This window comes from Barbus barbus, assembly GCF_936440315.1.
Source record: "Barbus barbus genome assembly, chromosome: 2".
Lineage (NCBI taxonomy): Eukaryota > Metazoa > Chordata > Actinopteri > Cypriniformes > Cyprinidae > Barbus > Barbus barbus.
Genome location: NC_136730.1, coordinates 5,169,377 through 5,193,665, shown reverse-complemented (window position 1 = coordinate 5,193,665; position 24,289 = coordinate 5,169,377). Strand labels below are relative to the sequence as shown.

The 24,289-nt window shown below is 38.6% G+C and overlaps 2 protein-coding genes across 6 annotated transcripts in view; one reads left to right on the top strand and one right to left on the bottom strand.

The window, feature by feature from the left end:
• The window catches only part of LOC306888641 (Fc receptor-like protein 5), a 510,322-nt gene that overhangs the window by 66,964 nt on the left and 419,069 nt on the right, over window positions 1-24,289 (top strand). Inside the window, exons 2-4 of one of the 2 annotated variants that reach the window (XM_079447080.1) lie at window positions 7,162-7,197; window positions 20,770-21,048; window positions 23,955-24,224. The exons of the other annotated variant lie outside the window; for it this stretch is intronic. Coding sequence (XP_079303206.1) covers window positions 7,162-7,197; window positions 20,770-21,048; window positions 23,955-24,224 — 585 coding nt within the window. The remainder of the gene's footprint in view (window positions 1-7,161; window positions 7,198-20,769; window positions 21,049-23,954; window positions 24,225-24,289) is intronic. 2 annotated transcript variants of the gene reach the window in all.
• LOC306842584 (uncharacterized protein) lies at window positions 11,123-19,700 on the bottom strand. 4 transcript variants are annotated; one of them, XR_013781775.1, is made up of 18 exons: window positions 19,646-19,700; window positions 19,386-19,412; window positions 15,254-15,387; window positions 14,889-15,008; window positions 14,757-14,804; window positions 14,564-14,647; window positions 14,393-14,479; window positions 13,386-14,132; window positions 13,197-13,247; window positions 13,063-13,107; window positions 12,922-12,983; window positions 12,392-12,426; window positions 12,226-12,290; window positions 12,089-12,126; window positions 11,963-12,010; window positions 11,720-11,873; window positions 11,521-11,631; window positions 11,123-11,299 (listed from the first exon to the last, which is right to left on the bottom strand). XR_013781775.1 is itself a non-coding variant. In XM_079373532.1 (15 exons), the coding sequence occupies exons 8-15, from the start codon at window positions 13,515-13,517 to the stop codon at window positions 11,709-11,711; spliced, it is 603 nt and encodes a 200-aa protein (XP_079229658.1). In that variant the 5' UTR covers window positions 13,518-14,132; window positions 14,393-14,479; window positions 14,564-14,647; window positions 14,757-14,804; window positions 14,889-15,008; window positions 15,254-15,387; window positions 19,386-19,412; window positions 19,646-19,691; the 3' UTR covers window positions 11,123-11,708. The 4 variants fall into 4 exon arrangements, 1 of the variants encoding a protein (XP_079229658.1); XR_013781776.1 differs by having other exon boundaries at window positions 12,392-12,983; window positions 13,386-13,449; window positions 19,646-19,680; XM_079373532.1 differs by lacking the exon at window positions 12,089-12,126 and having other exon boundaries at window positions 11,123-11,873; window positions 19,646-19,691.

Below are 24,289 nucleotides of genomic sequence, written 5' to 3'. Positions count from 1 at the left end.
GATGCTGCCCGTCAGGACGCTCTCGATGGTGCAGGTGTAAAAAGGCTTAAGCACCCGAGAGGGAAGTCTAAAGTCCCTTAAGCGTCTCAGATGGTACAGACGCTGCCTGGCCTTCTTCACCAGGGTGCTGGTATGACAGGACCAAGTCAAGTCCTGCGTGATGTGAACACCCAGGTATCTGAAGCTGTCCACTCTCTCCACTGGAGTCCCGTTGATCGTGATCGGCTGGTATGACCGCTCCTGCTTCGTACTGAAGTCCACTATCAGCTCCTTAGTTTTGCTGATGTTCAGGTGTAGACTATTCACCTGGCACCAACTCTCCAGGTTCTTAATCTCCTGTATGTAGGCCGTCTCGTTGTTGTCTGAGATCAGGCCCAACACAACAGTGTCATCAGCAAACTTGATGATGGTGGTGGAGTTGGAAGTGGCCACACAGTCATAAGTGTACAGTGAGTACAGCAGGGGGCTCAGAACACAACCTTGAGGGGCTCCAGTACTTATGGTGATGGAGGATGAGGTGTGTTTACCCATCCGTACGGCTTGCTGTCTGTCCTTCAGGAAGCTGGAGATCCATTGGCACAAGTATGTGCTGAGACCAAGGACCTCCAACTTGGAGGTGAGTGTGGAGGGAATTATGGTGTTAAACGCTGAACTGTAGTCCACAAACAGCATTTTTACATAATTCCCTTTTCTGCAGTCCAGGTGACTTGTTGTGGTGTGGAGGAGGTGTGAGATGGCATCCTCCGTGGAGCGGTTATGCCTGTATGCAAACTGTAGTGGATCCAGTGTGTCTGGTAGTGATGCAATGATGAAGTCTCTGACCAGTCTCTCAAAGCACTTCATCACCACTGATGTGAGGGCTACAGGGCGATAGTCGTTTAGGCAGGTGGGCTGGGGTTTCTTGGGGACAGGAACAATGGTGGACTGCTTAAAGCATGAGGGGACTATGGACTGTTCCAGGGAGAGGTTGAAGATCTCAGTGAACACCGGTGCTAGCTGGTCAGCGCAGGCCTTCAGAACCCGGTCTGTGATGCCATCTGGTCCTGCTGCCTTCCTGATGTTCACTCTCCTGAATGCCCTCCTCACGTCATGCTCCGTGATGGTGAACACGTTGTCCTCACCGGCTTCCTCAGCGTGCATGCAGTTAGCACTGCTAGCGCCGCTAGCGTGATTAGCTGCAGCCTCGAAGCGAGCATAAAAAGTGTTCAGCTCGTCAGCCAGAGAAGCGCCCGCATTCCCCGATCTGGAGGGTGGTGTTTTATAGTCCATGATGGTTCTAAGTCCCTGCCACAGACTCCTAGAGCCGCCATGTTGGAATTGCGACTCTAGTTTCCTCCCGTAGCGCTGCTTTTCCTCCTTCACCGCTCTGCGCGCGCTGTAAGATGCAGCCTTGTAATCATCCATGTTCCCGGTGATGAGCCCTGTGTTGTAGGCAGCGGAGTGGGATCTCAGGGCGTCGCGGATGGTTTTATCCACCGACGGATTCTGGTTGGGAAACGTCCTGATGATGGTTTTCTGCACCGTATCATCCATTAGTTTCTCTATAAATCCCACAACCGCTTCCGTAAACAAGCTGACGTCATCAGAGCTGCGCCGGAACATGTCCCAGTCTGCGTCATCTAGCGCGTCCTGCAGAGCGGCCACCGATTGGTCCGTCCAGCGTTGGACCTCCCTCTGCACCGGGGCTTCCTGTTTCAGCCTCTGTTTGTAAACAGGCATGAGGAAGATGGCGGCATGGTCCGATTTCCCAAACGGTGGTTGTGACTGTGCCTTGTAGCTGTTCTTGTATGGGGTGTAACAGTGATCTAATGTCCTTTCGCCCCTGGTGGGGCAGCCGATGTGCTGATGGAAGTTCGGCAGTGCACGCTTGAGGTTGGCACTGTTGAAATCTCCCAAAACAATGAATGCGGCGTCCCGGTGCTGTGTCTGGTGAAGGTGTAGTGTTTCATGTAAATCCCATATCGCAGTGTCCGTGTCCGCTTGAGGTGGAATATAAACGGAACTGACGATGACTGAGCTAAATTCCCGAGGGAGATAAAAAGGGCGACATTTGATGGTCAGAGGTTCAAGATTCGGTGTGCAGGAGCGTGAGAGGGGAACAATGCTCGCGCTGTCGCACCAGTGTTTGTTCACTATCAGACATACTCCACCTCCCCTAGTCTTCCCCGAGTCCAGCGTTCTGTCCTTGTGGTAAACCGAGAAGAACTCGGCCGGCTGGATGGCGTGGTCTGGTACCGCTGGGTTCAGCCATGTCTCGGTGAAGCAGAGAAGGTTGCAGTCCCGAATGTCCCTCTGGAACTTGACTCTTGCCCTGAGGTCATCGAGTTTGTTATCCAGCGACTGGAAATTGGCGAGCAGGACACTTGGTAGGGGAGCGCGGTGTGCGCGTGCCCTCAGCCTGTTCCTGACGCCGCGTCCTTTGTTCCTCCTCAGGATCTCGCTCGGCCAGGATGGGTCCGGGTTCAAAAACGGCGAAAGGTTAGTGCATTGTGCACCAATAGAAATAAGAGTGGCGCTGTCGTATGTATGAATGGCCATCTTACAAAAAGAAACCGGTGTTTATAGTTTACAATACGAAAAAATAACAAAAGAAGACAAGGTTTGGTCGGAGCAGTCGTGACGGCAGCCGATCTCACCGGCGCCATCTTAGCTGTTAAAGATGGCGATTAAATAAATACATACAATTAAATGTTATGTATAATGTTAATAGTATTAGGTTTAAATAGTATTTCATGCTGTAACTGTAGGGCTAATACAATACGTCCCCAATGAACTGTATCTGTGAATATTATGTAGACCTATTGTTTAAATCTAATTTATGCTTTAAAAGTAGGGCAATCATAGCAGTTTTTATCCATAGTCTGTCCGTTTAAATGTCTGCATTTAGCTTCAAATGGTGTCATTGACGACAGTATTCTATAAAAAATATTTTCATTTCGATTCTGAAATCCAAAGGCACAAATATATATATATTTTTCTCTTATTCCATGGATTTTTTAATAATTGATTGTAGGAGTCATTCATCTGAGTTTATGCTCTTCAGTTTTTGAGAGAAACGTTATTTGTGGAAAATGTTGCCAATATTTAATAAAATTATGAAACTGTGAAAACTTATGAAACTTTGCACTGTTTATCACACAAGTGTGCTTCAGGCTCAGATCAATGATGCCTACAATCAATCAGTTTTTAAAATAAAAATAAATACAAAGCCTGTCCTAAAGAAATCAAGCTGGAAAAAGAAACTGAATCTAATAAGTACTGAATACTGAATCCAGTATTTGGTGATAATATACCATAAAGAGAGATTCATGAGCTATTTTTTGTAGACAAAGGAACAGTATTTGTAAAAAGATGGTGGGGTTGGGGGGGGGGGGGGGGGGGGGGGGTGGATAACCCCTAAAAGTACAAAAATTTTCCCAAAAATGTTGGGAAGTTATGATGTGTGAGCAATGTCAGTAAGTTTTAGCTCAATTCGATAACATTAACTTGCATTTGTGGGAAAAAGGAGATCATCTGCAGGTCAAAATGATCTGGGCTGTGTTCAGCCTCGACAAAACGCTGCAAAACGTTTATTAAACTGAAACGGTGGTACGTTGAACACCCTGCTCTGATGACGCAAGTGTTGCAACTATAGCAGCTGAGAAGGCCATTCTTTGTGTTCTTTTTGAAGAATTTTCGGAGTCTGATGAAATCGGTATAAATACATGTTTAATACTACAAAATATTCTCGATGCTACAGTCACTGCCCCGTCCAGAATAAAAGAGGACATCCTAATCGAGTGAAGGGATTTGTGGAAACTGTGGTTCCTAATTATTGTGATCAACATTTGCCTCGCATTTCAGGATGAAAAGACTAACATTTCAGGTGTAGGATAATCCACTTCTTATCTACGAGACTGTTATGATCTATATGACCTTGATGTTTTTATTGTGAGTATTAGGCTTATCATTATTGCTGATCACTGTTGTTGTGCTATTATATTGTAATATTTAATAACTCTACAATTAGGCCAAAATGCCGCTGCAAGATTAATCTTTAATGAGCCGAAAAGAACTCAAGTCACACCTTAATGTTTGCCTACAGAACCACCACTGGCTCTGCACCCCTTTACCTAAATTCAGTACTTCAGACCTATGTGCCTCTTGAAGCTTGCGTTCTGCAAGTGAACGATGAGTTATTGTTCATCCCAAAGAGGCACAAAATCACTTTCACAGACTTTTTCATGAACTGTTCCCTCCTGCTGGAACGACCTGCCCAACTCAATCCGAGCTGAATCCTTACCCATCTTCAAGAATCGGCTAAAACACAACTCTTCTATCTTTATTTGACCCTCTAACTCTTAACACTCTCAATTGTAATTTTATTTTATCTATCTGTCTTTTTATAAAATAAAAAACGCACACTTGACCCTCTGTCAATTGCATATTTACTCTCTATCTGCTAGCTTTTCTTGAAAAACTGACACAAGCTTTCTTTTTTCTATTCTATTTACTTGTTTCTTAGAATATAGAAAAAAGTTTTTTTTTTTTTTTTTTTTTTATCTACTCGTTTAAAAAACAAAACAAAAAAAACCTTCTACGTGTACTCTGTTAGTGTCACGAATCCAGTCCGTAGCCTTCCGTCTGCTCACCACCAGATGTGGTCTTCTCTTTACATTGAGTCTCATACCACACAGACTTTTACGTCACTCCGGACTACAGTTCCCATGATCCATTGCACTGATTGCACACACACAGCTGAAGGCATTGATTACACATACACAGCTGAATCCATTCAGACAGGCTTTATAAGCCTTGGACTTCCTCTTTCAGATCGCTGAGTATTGTTCTAGTACAGTGGTTCCCAACCTGGGGGTCACGAAAGATTTACAAGGGGTCGCCAAGCTCACTCTAGTTTGACCACAAGATGAAATTCCCGACAGTTAGTGTCTACCGTTTAATATTCTGTGTTATGATTAAAACCATTTGTTTACCAGGATTATAAAAACTCACCTAAATACTGTCCAACATAAAGCAAAGGTAGTAGCAATCTCACACAGTCGCAGCATGCAGCCTAGGTTTCGTTTTGTTTGAAAATATGGCGTAAAGCAGTGAAAGGTTTTATAGAGGGAAATTATATGAATTAAAATATGAATGAATTAGCGCTGTGCAATATGACCATTTTTGATCGTGGACGATAAAATCTCTCCACGATCTGCTTTTGAAGAAATATCATAGTATTGTGCTGCAGAAAATATTCTATCAATTACAGTTCTGGCGCCGCCGTCTCTATATACTGTACAACACAACATACAGCGGTAGAGTTACTCTGACAGGACACTGCACTTATTCATGATTGCAGAAGTACATTATTTGCATACAAGCCTTGCCGGTTAAATGTTTCATTCGCGCGCTGGTCTGACGTGAGCTTTTTCTGAGCGCATACACCAGAAGCACACGCACTAAAACCCTCTCAAACAGCGCCTGATTACTGAACTAAGTTATCTTCAGCGCTAATACTGTCAAAACACACAAGGTTTACATATAGACTTGGTTATGTCTAAAATGAAAGTAAACTTGAGAGAAAAATGGATACGTGTCTGTAGATGCGTGCAGGTCTTAAAGGGACTAAACATGCTGTCGACTGTCATTAAAGAGAGAGTTCACCCTACAATTTAAATTCTGTCATTATTTACTCACATGTTGTCCCAAACCTCTATTAATTTCTTTCTTGTGCTGAACACAAAAGAAGATATTTTGAGGAATGAGGAATATAATCAAACAGTTGCTGGTCCACATTGAATTTGATAGTAGGAATAAATCATATGGAAGTCACTGTGGACCAGCAACTGTTTGGTTTTCCACCTTCTTCACAATAGCATTTATGTTCAGCAGAAGAAAGAAACTCACTCAGGTTTAAAACAACTTTAGAGTAAATGATGGAATAAAAATAAAACATCATGACAGAATTGACAGACAGATGACAGATGACAGATTTTTTTTTTTTTTTTTTTTTTTTGTGGGAGAATTATTCCTTTAACGTTAATAAAACAACAAAACACAAAGAGAAAAATCACTCACTCTTGACTGAAAAACTTGAATACAGTTGCTTTAGGAATCAGTCTATATAGTTTATCTTTATTTGTATATTTGTTCCTGCAATTTATTGAATGCTCCTGCTAAATACACCTATTGTACCTGGAAATAAAGCACTGAAAAAAAAAATGTAATGCTAAAATAGGGGTCCCCTGAAAAAAAGGTTGGGATCCACTGTATCTCTCCTAGTGATAGCTGCCTTACCGAGCCATTCTGTGTTTCTGTTTAGTCTCTAGTATATTTTCTGCGTTCATCACTCTCCTTGTGATATATGCTTGATTGAGTCTAGTTTCCAGTTCTGGTTAGTCTAGTCATTTTGTGTTGCCTTGTTTCCTGATTCCTGCCTGTGTATCTTGGATTAACCCTTGTCTTGCCGTTCAGACTCTGTTTGTACCTCGTTTGGACTATTGCTCATGTTATTGGACTACCCCTCTTCTCTAACCCTCTGGATATTGTTTGCCGATCAAAGACCCACACTTGCTCTAGGATTACTCTTTGTCTTGCCTGTGTTATACCTGTTTGCTGATGTTTTGACCCTGCCTGTGTTTTTTGACCACATCTTGGAATAAAGCTTGTAAATGGATCTGCACGTCTGGTTCGTCCTGTTACTAGTGGTGGGCAGAGCGAGGTTTCTTGAAACACTGAAGCATTTCGACACCCGTCTCTATCTAGTGGTCATTTTCAAGTATTGCTCTGAAACAGCATCGACAAAGAAACAGTTAAATGAATTGACGAATTATAACGTATGTTCTGTTAATCGATCCACCAAGTGATTTGGGCAGTGGTCAGTGTGCTCGACTCTAATACTGTCACCTTGGGTTCGAATCCTGGGTGAAACAGTCATCTTCACAAAATTGTAATAAATCTGGGCAGCAGTGAATCCATCAGAGAATCGACTCTCGTATCGGTTCATGAGTCCTGTGACGTCAGTGTGTGTGTTGATGATAAATGATGGAGAATCTCCAGCATCGCTTCTCATGGAAACACAGAAAAACTCTTTCAGTTCAAACTCTAGACATGTTTCAGTGATCTGTATTGTGTTGAATGAATGGAAATGTTTCATATCTGTGTTTCTTCTGCTTTTAGTGCTGATGTCCTTCATCCACGCTGGACTCACTCAAGGTACTGTGCTGTACTGCAGTATATTTGATTTATTTAACAAATGTGAATTGTGTTGTAGTTTATTTGTCTACATGGATCATATGAGGATCCCACATTTGTCTCTTTGCTGATGATTTATGTCTATATTTTTCTGTCATTCACCTTCTCCCAGAATCATTTGTCTGTGTAGTTCCTCATGCTGCTAAAACACTGATATATTTATGTAAAAAAGTAGGTTAAAATGGTAGTTTGTTGCAAAAACTTACACTATAATTAATGACCATTGATCATTGCTTTTTTCCTTCTCTTCAATTTGTGAAAATTTGTCAAATAAAGTCACAAATTCACCACAAAGCAGAAAATACATACAGAGAAATTAAGAGGAAAAACTATAAAACACCCACAAACACTGGTGATCTGAGCGGCAGCTTCAATGGAGAACACAGACATTTAGGAGTGACATCATAACACATCCATAATAGAGAACAAATACACACACACACACACACATTTTTATTGTTATAATAATGGGGTTTTAATGTCTCAACACAAATCTAAATGAGCCATTGAGTGATCATTGCAGTCATCTAGTGGCTGTAGTCCACATTACATGTTATTTTATTTTATGGCAGCAATCTACTAATAAACCACATTGTCCATGTTATCTCCATGAATGAAATTAAGAATTTACATCAAAAGTTATTTTATTAAATAAATATATTAAAATAGTTTTACTATTTTTGTAGTGCTGGGCAACAATTTATCGTCACAATTAATCATTGCCCAGCACTACTATTTATTGTATTTTATTTTATTATATTTTATAACGAATGTTATATTCAGAAAAGCAAGCTAATGCATCAATTTTCACTGTAATTGATGACTGTGTGCCTGTAAGATCTTGTGAATCTATTATTCTTAGTGTTATTCTTTCAATATGGTTTTGTTACGAAAATTAGTAAGAGATGAGAGACTGAGAACAGACACAGACATACGTTCTCAATGTTATTGTGTTGTAGCCCATTATTGCCTCATAAACTAGTAAAATAAATAATAGTTTTTTTAAATCTGCTGATTGAAAATAGTTCCAACAGATACTATACTGCTGACTGAAAGTGAAAAGCTCATTTTGAATTATACTAAGTTTTCAATTAAATTAAATTCAAGTTTATTTGTATAATTCTGTATGTTGTCTGAGCGTTGGCATCCTCTGAAGTCCTCTGAGGGGTTTGTATCGCTGCAGCCCGGAGACCTACAGGTGGGAGGAGCTTACGCCGCAAGTGGGCGGAGCTTACGCCGCAAGTGGGAGGGATTTCAGAAATGTGCAAGTAGGAGGAGTTTACGGCGCAAATGGGAGGAGCTTATGCGGAAATCCCCAAGCTGTCATTGCCGAGGACAGCGGTGAATGAGTATGGCAGGAAGTAGTGACAGTAATGAAAATAAAACGATCAAATATTAGGTTCCTCACCATGGTCTGATTTCTTACAGCTTTGTTATTATTGTGTGTGTCCAATACCACTCGCTGTCAATGATGAAGTCACGTCTTTACACCTTTTACCATACTTAAAGTGATGGTGTTTTAAATTCATCAGGCTGTAGGCCTTATTCAAGCACATTTCTGAATTTTAGCTACATGTTCTACAATTCTACAGTATCAAGTAAATGAACATATTAAAATGTGATGCAACTGGACTCTAGTGATGGGAAGTTCGGATCATTTTACCGACTCGGACCTTTGAGTCTCGTTCAGCAAAATGAACGAATCTTTTTTCGAGTCATTTCGTTCATTTCGTTCATTTTAGCAAAATATAATTCAAATGTTATGTGTTACTTTCCAAACACATCTACTACTTATGCAAACGTTTATCACACTACAAACAATACAAAACTATGCTATAAGAAACAGAAAATATTACTTAATTGTTTACCTGGGTCTTTAATCTATGATTAGCGCACCACCTCTTATCTGACAAGTGTTCGGGGTGAGTCGTTCGTTCTTCACGTGACAGCCCCGTACGCTTAACCAATGCAGCGTGAGCCGGAAAGAGAATTGATTAGGTCTTCTATATCGAGTCTCGGGTTTGAGTCGTTCGTTCATCACGTGACAGCCCCATACGCTTAACCAATGCAGCGTGAGCCGGAAAGAGAATTGATTAGGTCTTCTATATCGAGTCTCGGGTTTGAGTCGTTCGTTCATCACGTGACAGCCCCGTACGCTTAACCAATGCAGCCTGAGCCGGAAAGAGAAATGATTAGTTCTTCTATATCGAGTCTCGGGTTTGAGTCGTTCGTTCTTTTGTCACGTGACCACTTGCCGGATCAGTACATATCAAATAGGCTACCATAAAGTAAAACTGTATTTTTTGTATGTTGGATCATATTTAAGAATTATCATAAAATTATCAAAATATGTGTAATAAGCATTTTCCTATAAATAAAAATGGTCTGTTCATTTTTTTAATGCAAACATGCCTTAAAGCATGTTCTAAAATATAGCCACAGTGTTATTTTAAACCTTATTTATTTTTTATTTATTTAAAAAAGGCCTAGCTTGTTGTGCAGTATTTTGTTTTAGTTTTTTAAGGCTCTGTGGCTTTAGTATATTTTAATTTTCTTGTATTTTTTATTTAAATAGTTTAAATTCATTTTGGAATAGTTATCCTCTTTGCTATAGCTTTTTCTGGCACAAAAATAAACAATAAAAAACAATTCAGGAGTGTGTACCGAGTGTTAATGTCTAAAGTGTCATATGTTACAAAAGTATAGTAAGTAACACTATAGTACAATCTAAAGGGTTAACTCAAAAGACATAAATACAACAAGGTATTGTATTTTATGAAGATTAGACTAAAAAAATTAAAACAAAGCATAACAAGTCAAGTCTGCTTTATTGTCAATTCTTTCACATGTACAGTACATACATACAGAGAACTGAAATTGTGTTACTCTGAGACCCTTGGTGCATACAGTTAACATTTAAGACACTGACAGTAGACGTTCAAATACAGATAAATACAGTTTAAACATATGCACATACAACTATACAAATGAGGACGTTTGTAGAAAAATAAAGGAAGAGATAAAGTGGCATAAGGCACATGGCAGAATAGATAGAGTGCAAACCAGTTAAATAAAACAAAACTAAATGTGCAGGTATATGTGTAGTGCAAGAAGAGGTTAACCAACTCGTTATTATCTTTTTTTACCACATGGTGTTATGGAAAAGAACCATGTGACAGAAATTAAAAGCAATAATTTGAGACCAGAAAAGCATCACATAACTGTAAGAGTAAATAATAATACTAATAATTCTAATAATAATAATAATGACTATGCACCCGTTTGTAAGGAAGGTTGTAAATTAACTAATTTCTCTGTCCAAAACTGTCACGTCACGTGACAAAAGAACGAACGACTCAAACCCGAGACTCGATATAGAAGACCTAATCAATTCTCTTTCCGGCTCAGGCTGCATTGGTTAAGCGTACGGGGCTGTCACGTGATGAACGAACGACTCAAACCCGAGACTCGATATACAAGAACTAATCAATTCTCTTTCCGGCTCAGGCTGCATTGGTTAAGCGTATGGGGCTGTCACGTGATGAACGAACGACTCAAACCCGAGAATGCTGTGCAATGCGCATGCGCGACTGAACGAATCACTCCCCGAGACGACTCGTTCTTCTCGAGTCACATTAAAGATTCGTTCAAAATGAACGAATCGTTCAAGAACGACCCATCACTACTCAGTGAAGTGAATGTGTAAATACATGAAAAACATTTGGCTAATGTAAAAAAAAAAAGTTACCATCCATCTTTACTGCATAATTTTTTTAAATAGCAGACTAATGTTCTTCTGAACGTGTTACACATATATTACATTTAAATCTCAGGGTGGATAAATTAATTTTTTCAATGAATAAAATCATATACAAGTCACAGAGTTGATTGCAAAAAGTGTTCATTTTATTTTATTTTTTTAGTCTTTTTTTTTGTTATTTGTAAGGACACTATATCAGCTCATTAGAACTGATCTGCATGCAGTGAAAACTGCAAAATCCAGGGTGGAAGGTTTCTGAATAAATGCCCTGGAGCTCGCCTCGCTTTCCCTTCCCAACATAACCTGGTGGATACACAAGAAAAACAATAAGAACTAGGGTTTATAGTTGACATTAAACTTTTACAAACATTAAGAATAATTTCTCAGCTCTGTAGGTCCATGCCATGCAAGTGAATGGTGTCCAGAACTTTTAAACTCCAAGGGATGACATAAGTAAATTTGATTTTTAGTTTTCCTTTAGACAAACAACTAGTTTATTCATCACCAATTTACACAAAATGTACCAGGTGTGCAGCATTTGTACTCAAACCCACACTCCAAACAAGTGGAGATTGAGTACATCCTCCAGAAGAGCTGTTTGTAGTGAGACGACTAATTTTTCCAGCATGTGACACCTGAGGTGGAAAAAAAAATGAACATAATATTTAACATTATCAATGATGTTCTTGTTATGCGTTTAATTTTTTTAATGTCAATATTTACTTTCTAGCCATAAGAAGTGTGCCTGATTCTTGAAATTGTCATCCCCAACTATGTCCCTGAACCTTGAGCAAGCCAATGACAGGGGCATGTAGGCAGCATCTCCTTCTAGAAGAACAACTTCAAGAAGTATGTTCTTCAGCAACGCTCCGGATAACTGAAAAGATAGCAATAGTTAGCACAGGCCGTTAAAAAAAAAAAAAAAAAAAATGTTAAAAAGCATATTATATAACATTATTCAACTACCTTGAAGATGAAGCATGATGGAGGGTCATCATCTTTTAACAGCTCACCCTTAAAGAAAAATATAAGTGGATTAAAATTGTTCTATGATACACATTTTAAATCATCATTACAATTGATTATGCATACCTTGCTAAAAACAGAGGGCACAGCTGGGGTTTGGTCAGCTAAAATGAAGTAATTTAAAATTAGCTGACCAATATTATAGTTACATAATTTGAAACCCAGCATAGTATATGTATTTTGTTTCATATCAAAGTTCTTACTTTCATATGCAAGTTCAGTTTTTTCTTCCCATAGGTTTCAGGGAGTGCAGAGCATTCTTCTTCTTCTGAAAGAGGATTAGAATTTAAAAAAGTGATAAAATTATCCATTAATTTTTAATTTGACAAAAAAAAAAAAAATCAGCAAACTATAAAAAGCTGACAATACCAGCTACAACAGCTCGTTTTCTCTTTCTCCCATGTCTTCCACAATTTGATTGTCATGCAACAAAAACAAAGTAAGCAATAGAACAAGTACAATATCAAAATTAATTGAATGCAAGGATGCATTACATTGATCACAAATTACAGTAAAGACTTTTGTAAATACAAAAAAAAATCTAATTAATGGTCCAATTAAAAAAAAAAAAAACCTTATTCACCAATGAATACAACAACATTTCAAAAGTCTTGCCAACCCCTAATAGTATTAAGAACAGATATTAAAGGAGTTTGATAGAGCAAGTAGTGTTTACACCTGCTGATTTTTATCATCACTGAAACACTTTGCTACTCCTTTTCACTCAAAGGGTCTGCAGAATATATTTTTACTGAAATAGTGTTATGAGCGAGTCACTAAATCATTCTGTTCCATGACTTCCCAAAACAGTTTACAGCGTGAACAATATTTCTTCATTTCTTTAAGGGTTTCTTAAAAACACCACGTGTTAAAAGTACAGCTAATTTTTTCACACTTACTCTAAAGAGAAATTTTCAAGCAAGATGGCACACCACCATTTTCTTATGTTCTTCATGTTTAGCTGTGAACATAAAGTAATGAATTAGTATAATTTTCAATTATATTAAAATGCATATAGCTACAAAAAATAAAATACTTACTTCAGTGAAGTCAAACTTCTGTCCCAGAACAACATACAGTGCATACTATAATATGCAAAGAAACAAAAAAGGTTAAATGGGTAACAGCAATTGATTACACCTCGATGTTCCTCATTTACATATTATGTACTTGCCATCAAGACAAACACTCCACAGTTATTTGACAGCCTTTGTCTTGCATTGTCCTAGTAATGAAATCAAACACACCATAAATTATTAATTGATATGATAAACACACACCAACTTGTAAATTAAGAACTTTATACATTACAGCAGAAGCTGTGATCATAGTCATGTGGGACATCAAAAAAGAAAATTCCCACCGTAATGTCATTTAGGACAGTCTCCGACCATAATCCTGGTGTCCCAATTTTTTGGGCAAGCTCTCTATCAATTAAAAAAAAGAAAAAAAAGACAGAGGTATATGAACAATGAATAAAGATGAGCAAAAACATTGTTCTTTAAGGAAATACCAGTGCTAGCAAGGCAGTGTGTGCGGCTACCTGGCTGGATTAATGGAACAGAGGAATTTTGCAACAACGCTTACTTGCAAGCATGGAAATTAATTTTGAACAGTTGGGTTGGAACAATTTGAATGAACGAATGAACAAACAGTAAGTTAAATAAGATTTAAAAAAAAAAATGTATGGTCTAAAACTGAACTACCATACAATTTGATGTCAACATGAAATCCAAATTGACCCAGTTGTACTTTTCTTGCTGTGCGAGACTGATCAGTGCACATGTACAGAATGATATTAGCAGAATAGATATTATATTCACATAGATGTTATAGATATATACACACACAAGTTTAACTCGCATCAAAAAAGTACAATAAGTTGGAATTCAGTTTCATGTTCACCTTATTAAAACATAGTAACAATAATTCATTCCTTAAGTTATAAGTGGAACAAAAACAAACAAGCAGTATGGTTTCAAACAGAACTACCACACTGCTGTTGTGAACATTTGAAGGACCTGTATAATTGAATGTATCTAGCATCACTTAAACCAGAGCCACAGAGCGAGTCAAGAAAGAACAGTTGTCTTTGCTTTGGCTTCATAATCTGAAAAATGTCCGAGAACACTTTTACCTATTATTGTGCAACAAACTTTTCAATAAGACAACTTTAAATGGATTGAAAAAATTGGTTAAAAACTTTTGTTCACATAAAAATATGACTTTAAATTATAATTTAACCTGTTAGCCTGCACCCCCACTTTTGAGAAATCCCAAGAAATGGCATACCGGGACTAAAACAGATACAGTTCATGAACCCTTTGCACTAAAAGCATAAGTATGGTCTCATTTGAAATATTAACTTACAGCAATCATCCAATGGCCTTGTTCCCAAGTTAAAAGGCCTGGTTTCCAAGATGGAAGTAAAATGACATCTTTGTTGCAAATGTCCACCTTTAAAGAATAATTTATCCACACACAAAGTGTTATAAATCTTTAAAGACACAAAAAAGTATATACACAGAAAACAAAACATACAGAAAAATGGTCCAATGGGTTTGCAGAGAGCGGTGGTAACCAGGTCACTGAAATGTAACTGCTGGTCACCCAGATGTCAATGTTCTGTAACACAAAGTTGATTTTACAGTATTTACACAATGTTTTTGTTTGTTTTGTAATTTACATAGTATACTGTTGATATGTATTGCATTGGTAGTAAATAATACAATACCCTTATGGACCCAATTTGTGCAATAACCCTTAGACAGGAATTCAGAATCTGCATAAGAGGCACACAAATAAAATCCATGATAATGCAAATTACACATCTAACACATGAGTGCATGTTACTCCATTGTCTTACCATGGCCTCTACATAATTCTGTAGCCCTAATGTCAAGAAGTCCTCACGGGTAAGTGTTTCACCATAAACGCATACAATATGCTCCTTAGGATCCATGGCCACATCCAGTACACGTGAAACCTAAAAATGAAAACGCATAAAAACAACATTCTTCATATTAACTACAATTCTATCTTCTGCAGGCCTTTCATTATTATTGTTAAATCTCAATTGGTTGATAATTTATATAATTAACATACTGTATATAACTGTATGTCTCAGCCGTTAAACTGCTCTGTGTAAAATTATGAGACACAACGGTATGATTTTCATTAAAGCTGCTCTGAAATTTTGTGCAATATTATAAAGCTGGCTTGACTTGATACCTTTTCCTGTAGTTCTGCACTCAATGGATGTTGCCAACACCTGGAGCTAGCACTCACATTCTGCAGTTTAGTAATAGCCTCATCTTTTTGCAGAACCTTAATATTGTCGGTGTTTGAGATATCTTGAGATAGACCTAAAAGGGAAAAAAATAAAAAAATAATCGTAGTACACATGCTCATGCAAAAAAGTATGTTACAAACACAGACATGTTACCTATAATAAGTTGCCCATTCTTGTTCATGAAGGTTTGTCTGGTTCCCATTAACTTCTGTATTCTCTCCAGCCTTGACCTGTTAAGCTGGGTGTTGTGATGGTGGACTATATTACGAATTAGAAAGATCTGAGAGCTGGGTGCCATCATGTTGAGAAAGTAGTTGTTTTTCTCCATTTGAGCAAAGAATTGTTCTACTACTTGGGTATTAACCTTCCCAGCCAGTTCTGGCACCAGAGCAGTTCTTCTTAAAAAATCCTTGGGATCTTTCGCATTCGTTTCATGTAGTTTATCATATAGCACATAATGCTCTGAACTCCCTGTTGTAGGATGCCCATTGATATCGGGGGGATTTCGCGGCTCTGTTAACCAGGGAAGATTAACCTTGACCTTGCCCTCTTTGGCTAAATAAATGTTTTCTTCTGTAGGGCTAAGTAGTCTTCCCTCATGTGGAGCAAATGGCAAAACCAACGGGTCCCTCAGATTCCCATGTGTTGCCAGACCTCTGGCAAAATCATAAATGGTAACATTTGGTAAATGTTGCCAGGACAGTAAAATATCAACATAGTCTCTTGGACTCTCCGCTCTCATGTTGAATTTCAGGCTGTATACCACTCCACATGGGCACATAACTGCAGACCAGCCTCCTAAAAACATAAATTATAAAAAATTCTTTAAATTCAATTGAAAAACAAAACCATAATCAGAGTATGGTTCCTTACCTGATGCACCCCAGATTTTCTCAAAAATCTTATCATAAGTACTTCTACTCCTAATTTCATTATGAAGCCTGAGGATAAGGTCTGTTTTTGAACCGCAGGGATCCACCCCACAAGCTTTGCACAGTTTCTTGACATCATCAACCTGTAAAGTTGAAAAAAAGAAAAAGAAAAAAAAAGTAAAACTATGATACATATTCACACAGACAAGAAATATTACAAATAATCCTGACCTTCATTTTCATGACTTCCTCGAGAAGTCTGTCTTCAGTGATGTCTAGCTCTGCCTGCTCTTTTGTTTTTGCTGGGCGGTGTACTTTTTCCCACTCTGTGTTTAAAACCACATCAGATTTTCGAGTTTCTGGTCCAATCCACGGTGCCCAAAAACCAAAGGTCGGCTTGACAACAAATGGATTCTCCTCTCCAACTACATGAGAAAACATTTAAATATATGTTGTTTTAGTTTGTTAATCAATCATTCAATAGAGGCAGGTACAATTTACTTCCCTTCACAAACCCAAGGGAAATAATATTCAAGGACAGAGACTCCCAGAAGTCTCTCACATTAACTTCCCCAGTATACTCGGTTGGATCAGGTACCTCACTCACTGCAAAAGGAAACCAACATTCTTTGTTCCTCACAATACAAACAAAGCCTAAAACAAACATTGTCAGAAAAGCTTTAATGTGTATGTTGTCATACCTGGCATACTGAAAACTCCCTTTTTATGAAGATCCATAATAACCACAGGAGGATGAGAGCCACAATTGATGCATGCATATTTGTAGTCATGTTGCACCAATGCTTCAAAATGTAGGTAACCATGAAACAGATGGTTATGTGGAGGAAGCTTTAAACCAGATGCAAGTTCCATTGCTTTGAAAACTCTGCCTGCTGCATTATGAGTCTACAGACAAATATAAAAGTGTTATACTTTGTGGCAGGTATTGTTACTTAGTAACAATAAGCAGTAATTAGGACTGTGGGAAGGTATAATAAACAATATATACAAAGAGAGAAAGAGAGCTTCAATTTTTAGGAATAAAGGCATTTAAAATGTACAGGGACCATACCTGGAGTGATGCCCTTAAATACAAACACAAGTGGAAACTCATAAGAATATGATTGTTAAAGTTGTGGATTCCATGTTCCCAGTCTTGATAACGGTACTCCATTCCACATCTTTGACATTTCCTTAAGTATGTGCTTATTCCTGAAAGGAATAAATTGATTAGACACATAGATGTGAATATAACAGCATGCTGTAATATATATTTTTTTATAACACTTACCTTCATAGACACATGTCAGTGTCACAATCTTAGCTTTTGCGGTGATAAGGATGGGGTCACTTAGAGGCAAGTTATAACCACATTCAGTGCAGAACTTTTCTGATGGGACAATATGCTTTGGTGGGGGAGGATCAAACACTCCTCTGCAAAGATTTTCAGGAAAATTTGTTGGATACTGTTTTTTATCCATGATATACTTTAAAATTCTCTGCAAAAGTTCTTTCCTAAGTCCAAGCGGCTTTTCCATCTTTTCCTTGTCATCTTCTTGATGACCATCCAAGTTATCTTCTTCTGTTCCAGTTGATTTGACATATTTAAAAAGCTGTCTATTAGTTTGAAAAAGGAACCACTTTGCGACATACTTATGTGGACAAGACATCCGTGCATTAACACAGGGACAATGCCAGCTGTTTCTCTGGGCATCATAAATAACCATCACCCTTCCCAATCGACTGTAGTATGATGGTTTGTTCTCCAAGACAGACACATAATGCTTTTTGGGTGGCCCAATTTTAACACCCACAGCAAGTGGAGCACTTTGGTCTGTTGCCTCCTTTAGTCGAGCAAGACTTCTTGTTTTCTGTAAACCATCTTTGCTTTACAAGCTCACTCAAAGTGTCCTCCTCAAGATGACAGGTGTTTGAGGGAGATGAACAAAAGTCAAGTGACCTTAGGTGAGAACATCTAAATGCTTGATGCCCACTCCTACCTGCTACATCATAAAACAAAGAGCAGTCATCCATCTTGCATTCACTTGAACCTCTCAGCTTTTGTTTAACATGAACAGGAACAGGTGGCCCACAGAAATTTTTGGCAACTGCAAAAATACCATTTCTTGCATCAATACACTGGCTGGCAAGGTGTCGATCTGCACACATGTCAATTTTTTTAGTTCTATGCTTTCTTTGTATGTGTCGTTGTAAATTTTTCAAATATAATGTCACATTACATTTAGGACAGGAAACTTTTTTTTGATTTATGATGTCTTAGCTCCTGCTCCACCGATGGTAGACCCCAGTGTTTCTGGTTTGTGGTAGAAGGCTGGTCAGTTGGTCCAGAAACTATTATGGGCTGCTGGTCCCTCTGATCACTGGCCATTGCTGATGGCTGGTCAGTTGGTCCATGAACCAGAGTGAATGACTTTTCCCCCTGGTTATTAGCCACAGTCCTGCTGGCTTGTCCACCTGCACTCTTATCAGCTGTATGAATAAGCAGGTGTTTTGTGAAGTCAGTCCGACGTATTACTGTTTTGTCACAGTAACAACAGTGGTAGTGCGCTGTTTTGCGACACAAGAGGTGGCATTTATAGATTTTGAAACCTGAAATAAGTATTATTTTAAAAAGTTAACAAATTTAAACTTTTGTCAAAAATGATTGGATACAATCTCCTATTCATAGTGAATATAACAATAATATTTTGGTCAACTTACACCCATGTACTACCACCCAAGATAAATGGGACTGAAGGTGGCCTGTTGCCTGGAAGTTCTCATCAAATTTTATATTGTCCTTAGGACAAAGCGGACAGTGAAAGTTTGTGCACTTGAGGCACTGGTATGCCTCAAGAGTGTCCTGCACATCTTTCACTGATAAGTGAACCTAAAACACAATAACATGCGTTTCACATTTATTTCACTGATTGTTATGAGTAATACATTTTATAAAATAATTATGATATTAAAATAAATGTTTCAATTGCATTACATTGTGGATTACGCAGAAAAAAGCATAACTACAATGAAAACTTTTAAAAATGAAAAGTTTTAAAAGAATTGCATGCATTGTACAATTAAGTTAGGAGTTGTAACGTTATTCTAATATCAAATCCATTTACAAAACGTTTAAGACATTTACAATTTGAAAATCAATGCAGTCCTAAAAAGTACAAAAATTACACTGCCACAATACCTTATTATGGTCTTCAGAATCCATCATCTGGAGAGCAAATTGTAGAAATGGAATGCAGAAAAGATCTTGTCATGCACGTTACAGATTTTGTAATTTGTGTGCTACTAAAAAAAACTACAGAAATTTATTTGGATACACTTTACCCTTATTTTTTTTAATACATCAAGACTAAAAACAGTGTACAAACGCCATTATGAAATGGTCTTTTTCAGAACTTATAATGCTTTTTTACAAAACTAAAAACTGTGCAACAAGCTTACCCCTTCATCTCATCGGCATGCTGACATGTGAAAGCGGTTTTCTTCTTTGTTTTCTGATGGATCACAACAAAACTTACACATTACCACCACCAACTGTGGAGCATAAACCACAGGTGATACTAAATAAACCAATCAAAATCCTCTGGAAGTTTGTACAGCCCACTTGCGGCTAAAGCTCCACCCACTTGCTGCTAACCCACCCATTTGCAGCTGGCTCCGACCTCCGTTTATACCCATCTCAAACATCCTGAGTGTATACAGCCTAAACCAGGGGTTAGTGAAGCACTAGAGGTATGTAATCCATAAGGAAAAAAAGGTCCAGAAAAAGTGCACTGAAGTTCCAACATCTGAGAGTACTAAGCATATTATGAAGGGGTCCTTGAACAATTTTTTTATGGGTCCCTCGCTCCCGAAAATGAGAACCCCTGGCCTAAATAAACAGCGCATAAGGGTTATATTCACTCGTGGTGTTCATTATAGGAAACTGACAACCATGGCACATTGTCCATGTCATCAGAGGTTTTCCATTTTCTCTATTATTACCTCAGAAGGCCTTAAAAAAGACCTTCTAGCAACCATGCTCTCTATTCTTTTTCTATTCCATCTACTTTTTTTTATTTATTATTTAAAAAAAGACCTTCTAACACAAGCATTCTTTTTTCATCTACTTGTTTTCCTTTTAATTTATTATTTAAAAATGCCCTCTGATGTTAGTGTTCTCCTTCTCAAAAAAAAAAAAAAAAAAAAAACTTGCTACAGGTACATGTACTGTAGACTAACCAGGACTTGTCATAGCGCTTACAGAAGATGCTCTTTTGATTTGTTTGCTTCTATTGTCCTCATCTGCAAGTCTCTTTGGATAAAAGTGTCTGCTAAATGATTTAATGTAAATGCTTTATTAAAACCTCACCTACCGGCCAGAACAGGTATTGTTCAATAGTATTTTAATAATTTTCTAATTTCAAACTCAAAATGAATTGACAAAACAAATAAATGAATATAAACAATTTATTTTAATTCAGCTTTTATCAATAACATAGCAGATTTGGTTCATAATTGTATCACTATCAACTACATGATGTCAGATATTCCGTTTTCTAGAGTGTGTTTTCTTCTGTTCACAGATTCACCCGAATCTACACTCACTGTGACTCCAGACAGTACTGTATTCACTGGAGAGACAGTCAATCTGAAGTGTGTGATTGCATGTTACTGTAACTGGAGATATGAGTGGTATAAAGACAGTGTAATGTTACAGTTGTCTGATCGTTACATTGTAAACGGAGACACTCTCACTATCAGAGAAGCTACTGCGTCTGATGAGGGTCAGTACTGGTGTAGAGGACAGAGAGATGAAAGACAACTATCATCACAATCAAACTCTGTTTCTCTCACTGTGAACGGTGAGTTGAATATCATTGTATACCAATTGTAATGCCTTCTCAAAGTATTTTTGTTACGTGTATCTGCCTTGTATTTACTGTTCTTTATGTTTGTTTGTTTGTTTATACTATCCATTTAATATGTTGTTTACTCAATTATGCGTTTTTGCTGTATCATGATATGCAACTGCAATCATTTTTGTTTCTGGACTGGGCAAATGTCTATTGTCCACTTAACTGATTAACTGAATTGACTGTCTGTGACTATGTGAAATGATTGTCCACTGTGTTACTGCTTTTGTAAAGCGTCCTTGAGCCTCAGAAAGGTGCTATATAAATTAAATATTATTTTTATTATTATTAATATAATTATTATTATTGTTGTTGTTGTTGTCCTACTAAACTCCCTCTAAGTAACACCTTACCATAAAGGTATGCATAATAATGTACTAATACCTAAGATTGTTCTTGATTGATTCATGATTAGTGAAGACATGAGCTAATCATGATTCAATCAAGAACAATCTTAGGTATTAGTACCTAAGAGCAATCTTAAAGTCAGTGATTTTGCCGTACCCATCTCCAAAGAGTTCTCAGTGTTTTTCAAGGACATCAGAGAGTGAAGTGACACTCACCGGCGACACATATCTCAAGCTGAAAATCTCCTTCCAGTTTAAAGGTATTTTCTGGAGCCAGTTACGTCCAAGCAATGGAGGTTTGTCTCCTTTGACCACAACCAACGGAAGTGACCACTGTTGTCCCTCATAGGTGACTGGAACCTTGAGCACAGGGATTTTGTCCCCAGTGTACGAGACCAAATGAATGGAGGTTGGATGCAACCTACAGTCCTTCAATTTGTCATTGTAAATATACTCTGGGATCAAAGACACAGAGGCTCCTGTGTCTATCTGCATGCTTACTATTTTGCCATTTATCTGAAGATCAGTGTTAACGCCATCTGCCTTGTCTTGAGCAGAGTAAACAGTAAACAGAGTAAACATTTTTCACTTCGGTAACGGCATTCTGTGGGATGGTGCTTTCTTCCACCACAACGGTAACAGCTGCTTTTATACTTGTTAGAAGGTTGCTGCTGGGCCCCTTTTTTAGTATTACATTGAGAACTTCCACGTTCTCTGTATTTCTCTTTGGCTCCAAAAGCATTCTGCACCTTATGCACACTTGTGTCCTTTATGGTTGTCTGAGCGCCCAGTTCCTTAGTGTCCTTGAAAGTAAGATCCTTTTCTGACAGTAACCTTCTGTGTTAAACTTCACCTGCAAGTCCACAGACAGATTTGTCCCTCAGTGCATCATCCAGAAATGTTCCAAATTCACATGAACTTGCCAGACGTTTCAAAGCCAGAATGTAGTCAGATATAGTTTCTCCGGGACTTTGGTTGTGTTGGTAAAATCTGAAGCGTTCTACAATCAGAACGGGCTTGGGCTTAAAATGATCAGAAAGGGTCTGAGTCATTTGCTGGTATGTTTAGTTAATTATTTTAACTGGCTCAACTAGACTTTTCAAGAGGACATATTCCACAGATCCTAAAACACTAAGGAACACATCTGCGTTTTTTCCAGTCAGTTTCATTTGCTGCAATCCAGTGCTCAAATCTCTCCAAACAGTACTCTAAAGAGTATCCTCTTTAGTACTGTCAAACTCAGGCACCTGTCCTATTGTGGCCATCTTCCTTTTCCATGGATTTAGTTTCTTTGTAATTTATTGCCTCTTTTTGTTTATTAATGAATGCCACAGATCAGCTGTTTACCTCCATGGCTGCTGTCATTCTCATTCTGGCCTGACGGTGTCGCTGTACTCCCACGAGGTCAGCGTGTGACTGTGACTGCCTCCTTACACATTTGTTTGACTCACGATTAGTCGATTAGTTTCTTCTTTTACCTGCAATTTTCTTTCAAGTTTCTCTTTTTTTTTCAAACATTGAGGATTCCAAAACCTCCTCGTCGCCACTGTTATGTTTGTAGCTTCAAAGGAACGACACAGACAACCATTTACTGTGGAGCATTATTTACTGAAACATGCTGCTCGCTTTCACTCACTGTTACGTTGCAAAGAGTTCAAAGAGGTTGTGTGCTGGATGTGAGGGGTCCAGAGTGATTTTGCCAGCCCTTTTGCTCACTCTGGAGAAGTACAGTTCTTGGAGAGTGGGGAAGGTTGTACCAATGATTCGCTCAGCAGTCCGGACTACCCTCCGTAGTCTTCTGAGGTCAGATTTGGTAGCTGAGCTGAACCAGACAGTTATTGAGGTGCAGAGGATGGATTCGATGATGGTGGAGTAGAACTGTTTCAGTAAGTCCTGTGGCAGGTAGAGCTTCCTAGGCTGGTCGAAGAAAGTACAACCTCTGCTGGGCCTTCCTGACAATGGACTCAATGTGAATGTCCCACTTCAGGTCCTGAGAGATGGTGGTGCCCAGGAATCTGAATGACTCCACTGCAGTCACAGTGCTGTTCATGATGGTGAGTGGGGGGAGTGCAGGGGGGTTTCTCCTGAAGTCCACAATCATCTCCACAGTTTTGAGCTCCAGGTTGTTAAGACTGCACCAGACAGCCAGCTCCTTAACCTCCTGTCTGTAAGCAGACTCGTCACCGTCCTTGATGAGGCCGATCAGTGTGGTGTCGTCTGCAAACTTCAGGAGCTTGACAGAGTGGTCTTTAGATGTGCAGTCGTTGGTGTAGAGGGATATATATATATATATATATTCATAACCCTAAGGTATCTTAAAGTAGATTATAGCTATAGTAGCCAAGCTACTGCAGATGCGGAGCTTAGGCCAGGACTGATTGCCAGTGTGGTGGACCCACCACTGATGTCAGTGCGAGCAGCTGGCATCCCCAGGACCTCAGCACTTCCTGTTTCACAAATTTGGTTTTCACATGAAGTGTGTTTTTTTTTTTGTTGCTCATTTCACAGAGAGACCCAAACCTGTAGTTGATGTTCATCCTGATAGACGTGTGTTCAGAGGAGAGACGGTCACTCTCACATGTCACATACAGCAGACAGGAGACTGGCAGTACAGCTGGAATAAAGACAACAAACAAGTTTACAGAGCAGGACGAGACCAGAACTATATAATCTCATCTGTGGATCCGTCTCATAGTGGTGTGTACAGCTGTAGAGGAACTCAGTCAGAAGCACCAACATACTCACAGATGAGTGACGGAGTTACACTGACAGTATCAGGTGAGATCTTCAGTCTCAACATTGAGTCTAAATGTGCAGAATATGTTTTCAAATAGACTACTGTA

Bases quoted from the DNA above. Each gene is read 5' to 3' on its own strand.
- LOC306842584 (XM_079373532.1), bottom strand. From the start codon at position 13,517: ATGTTTTTGCTCATCTTTATTCATTGTTCATATACCTCTGTCTTTTTT. The intron at 13,248-13,385 runs GTGGGAATTTTC...TTTCATTACTAG, and splicing joins CTGTCCTAAATGACATTACG to GACAATGCAAGACAAAGGCT. The intron at 12,011-12,225 runs GTAAGAACTTTG...TTTTTCTTTAAG, and splicing joins AACTGAACTTGCATATGAAA to GGTGAGCTGTTAAAAGATGA.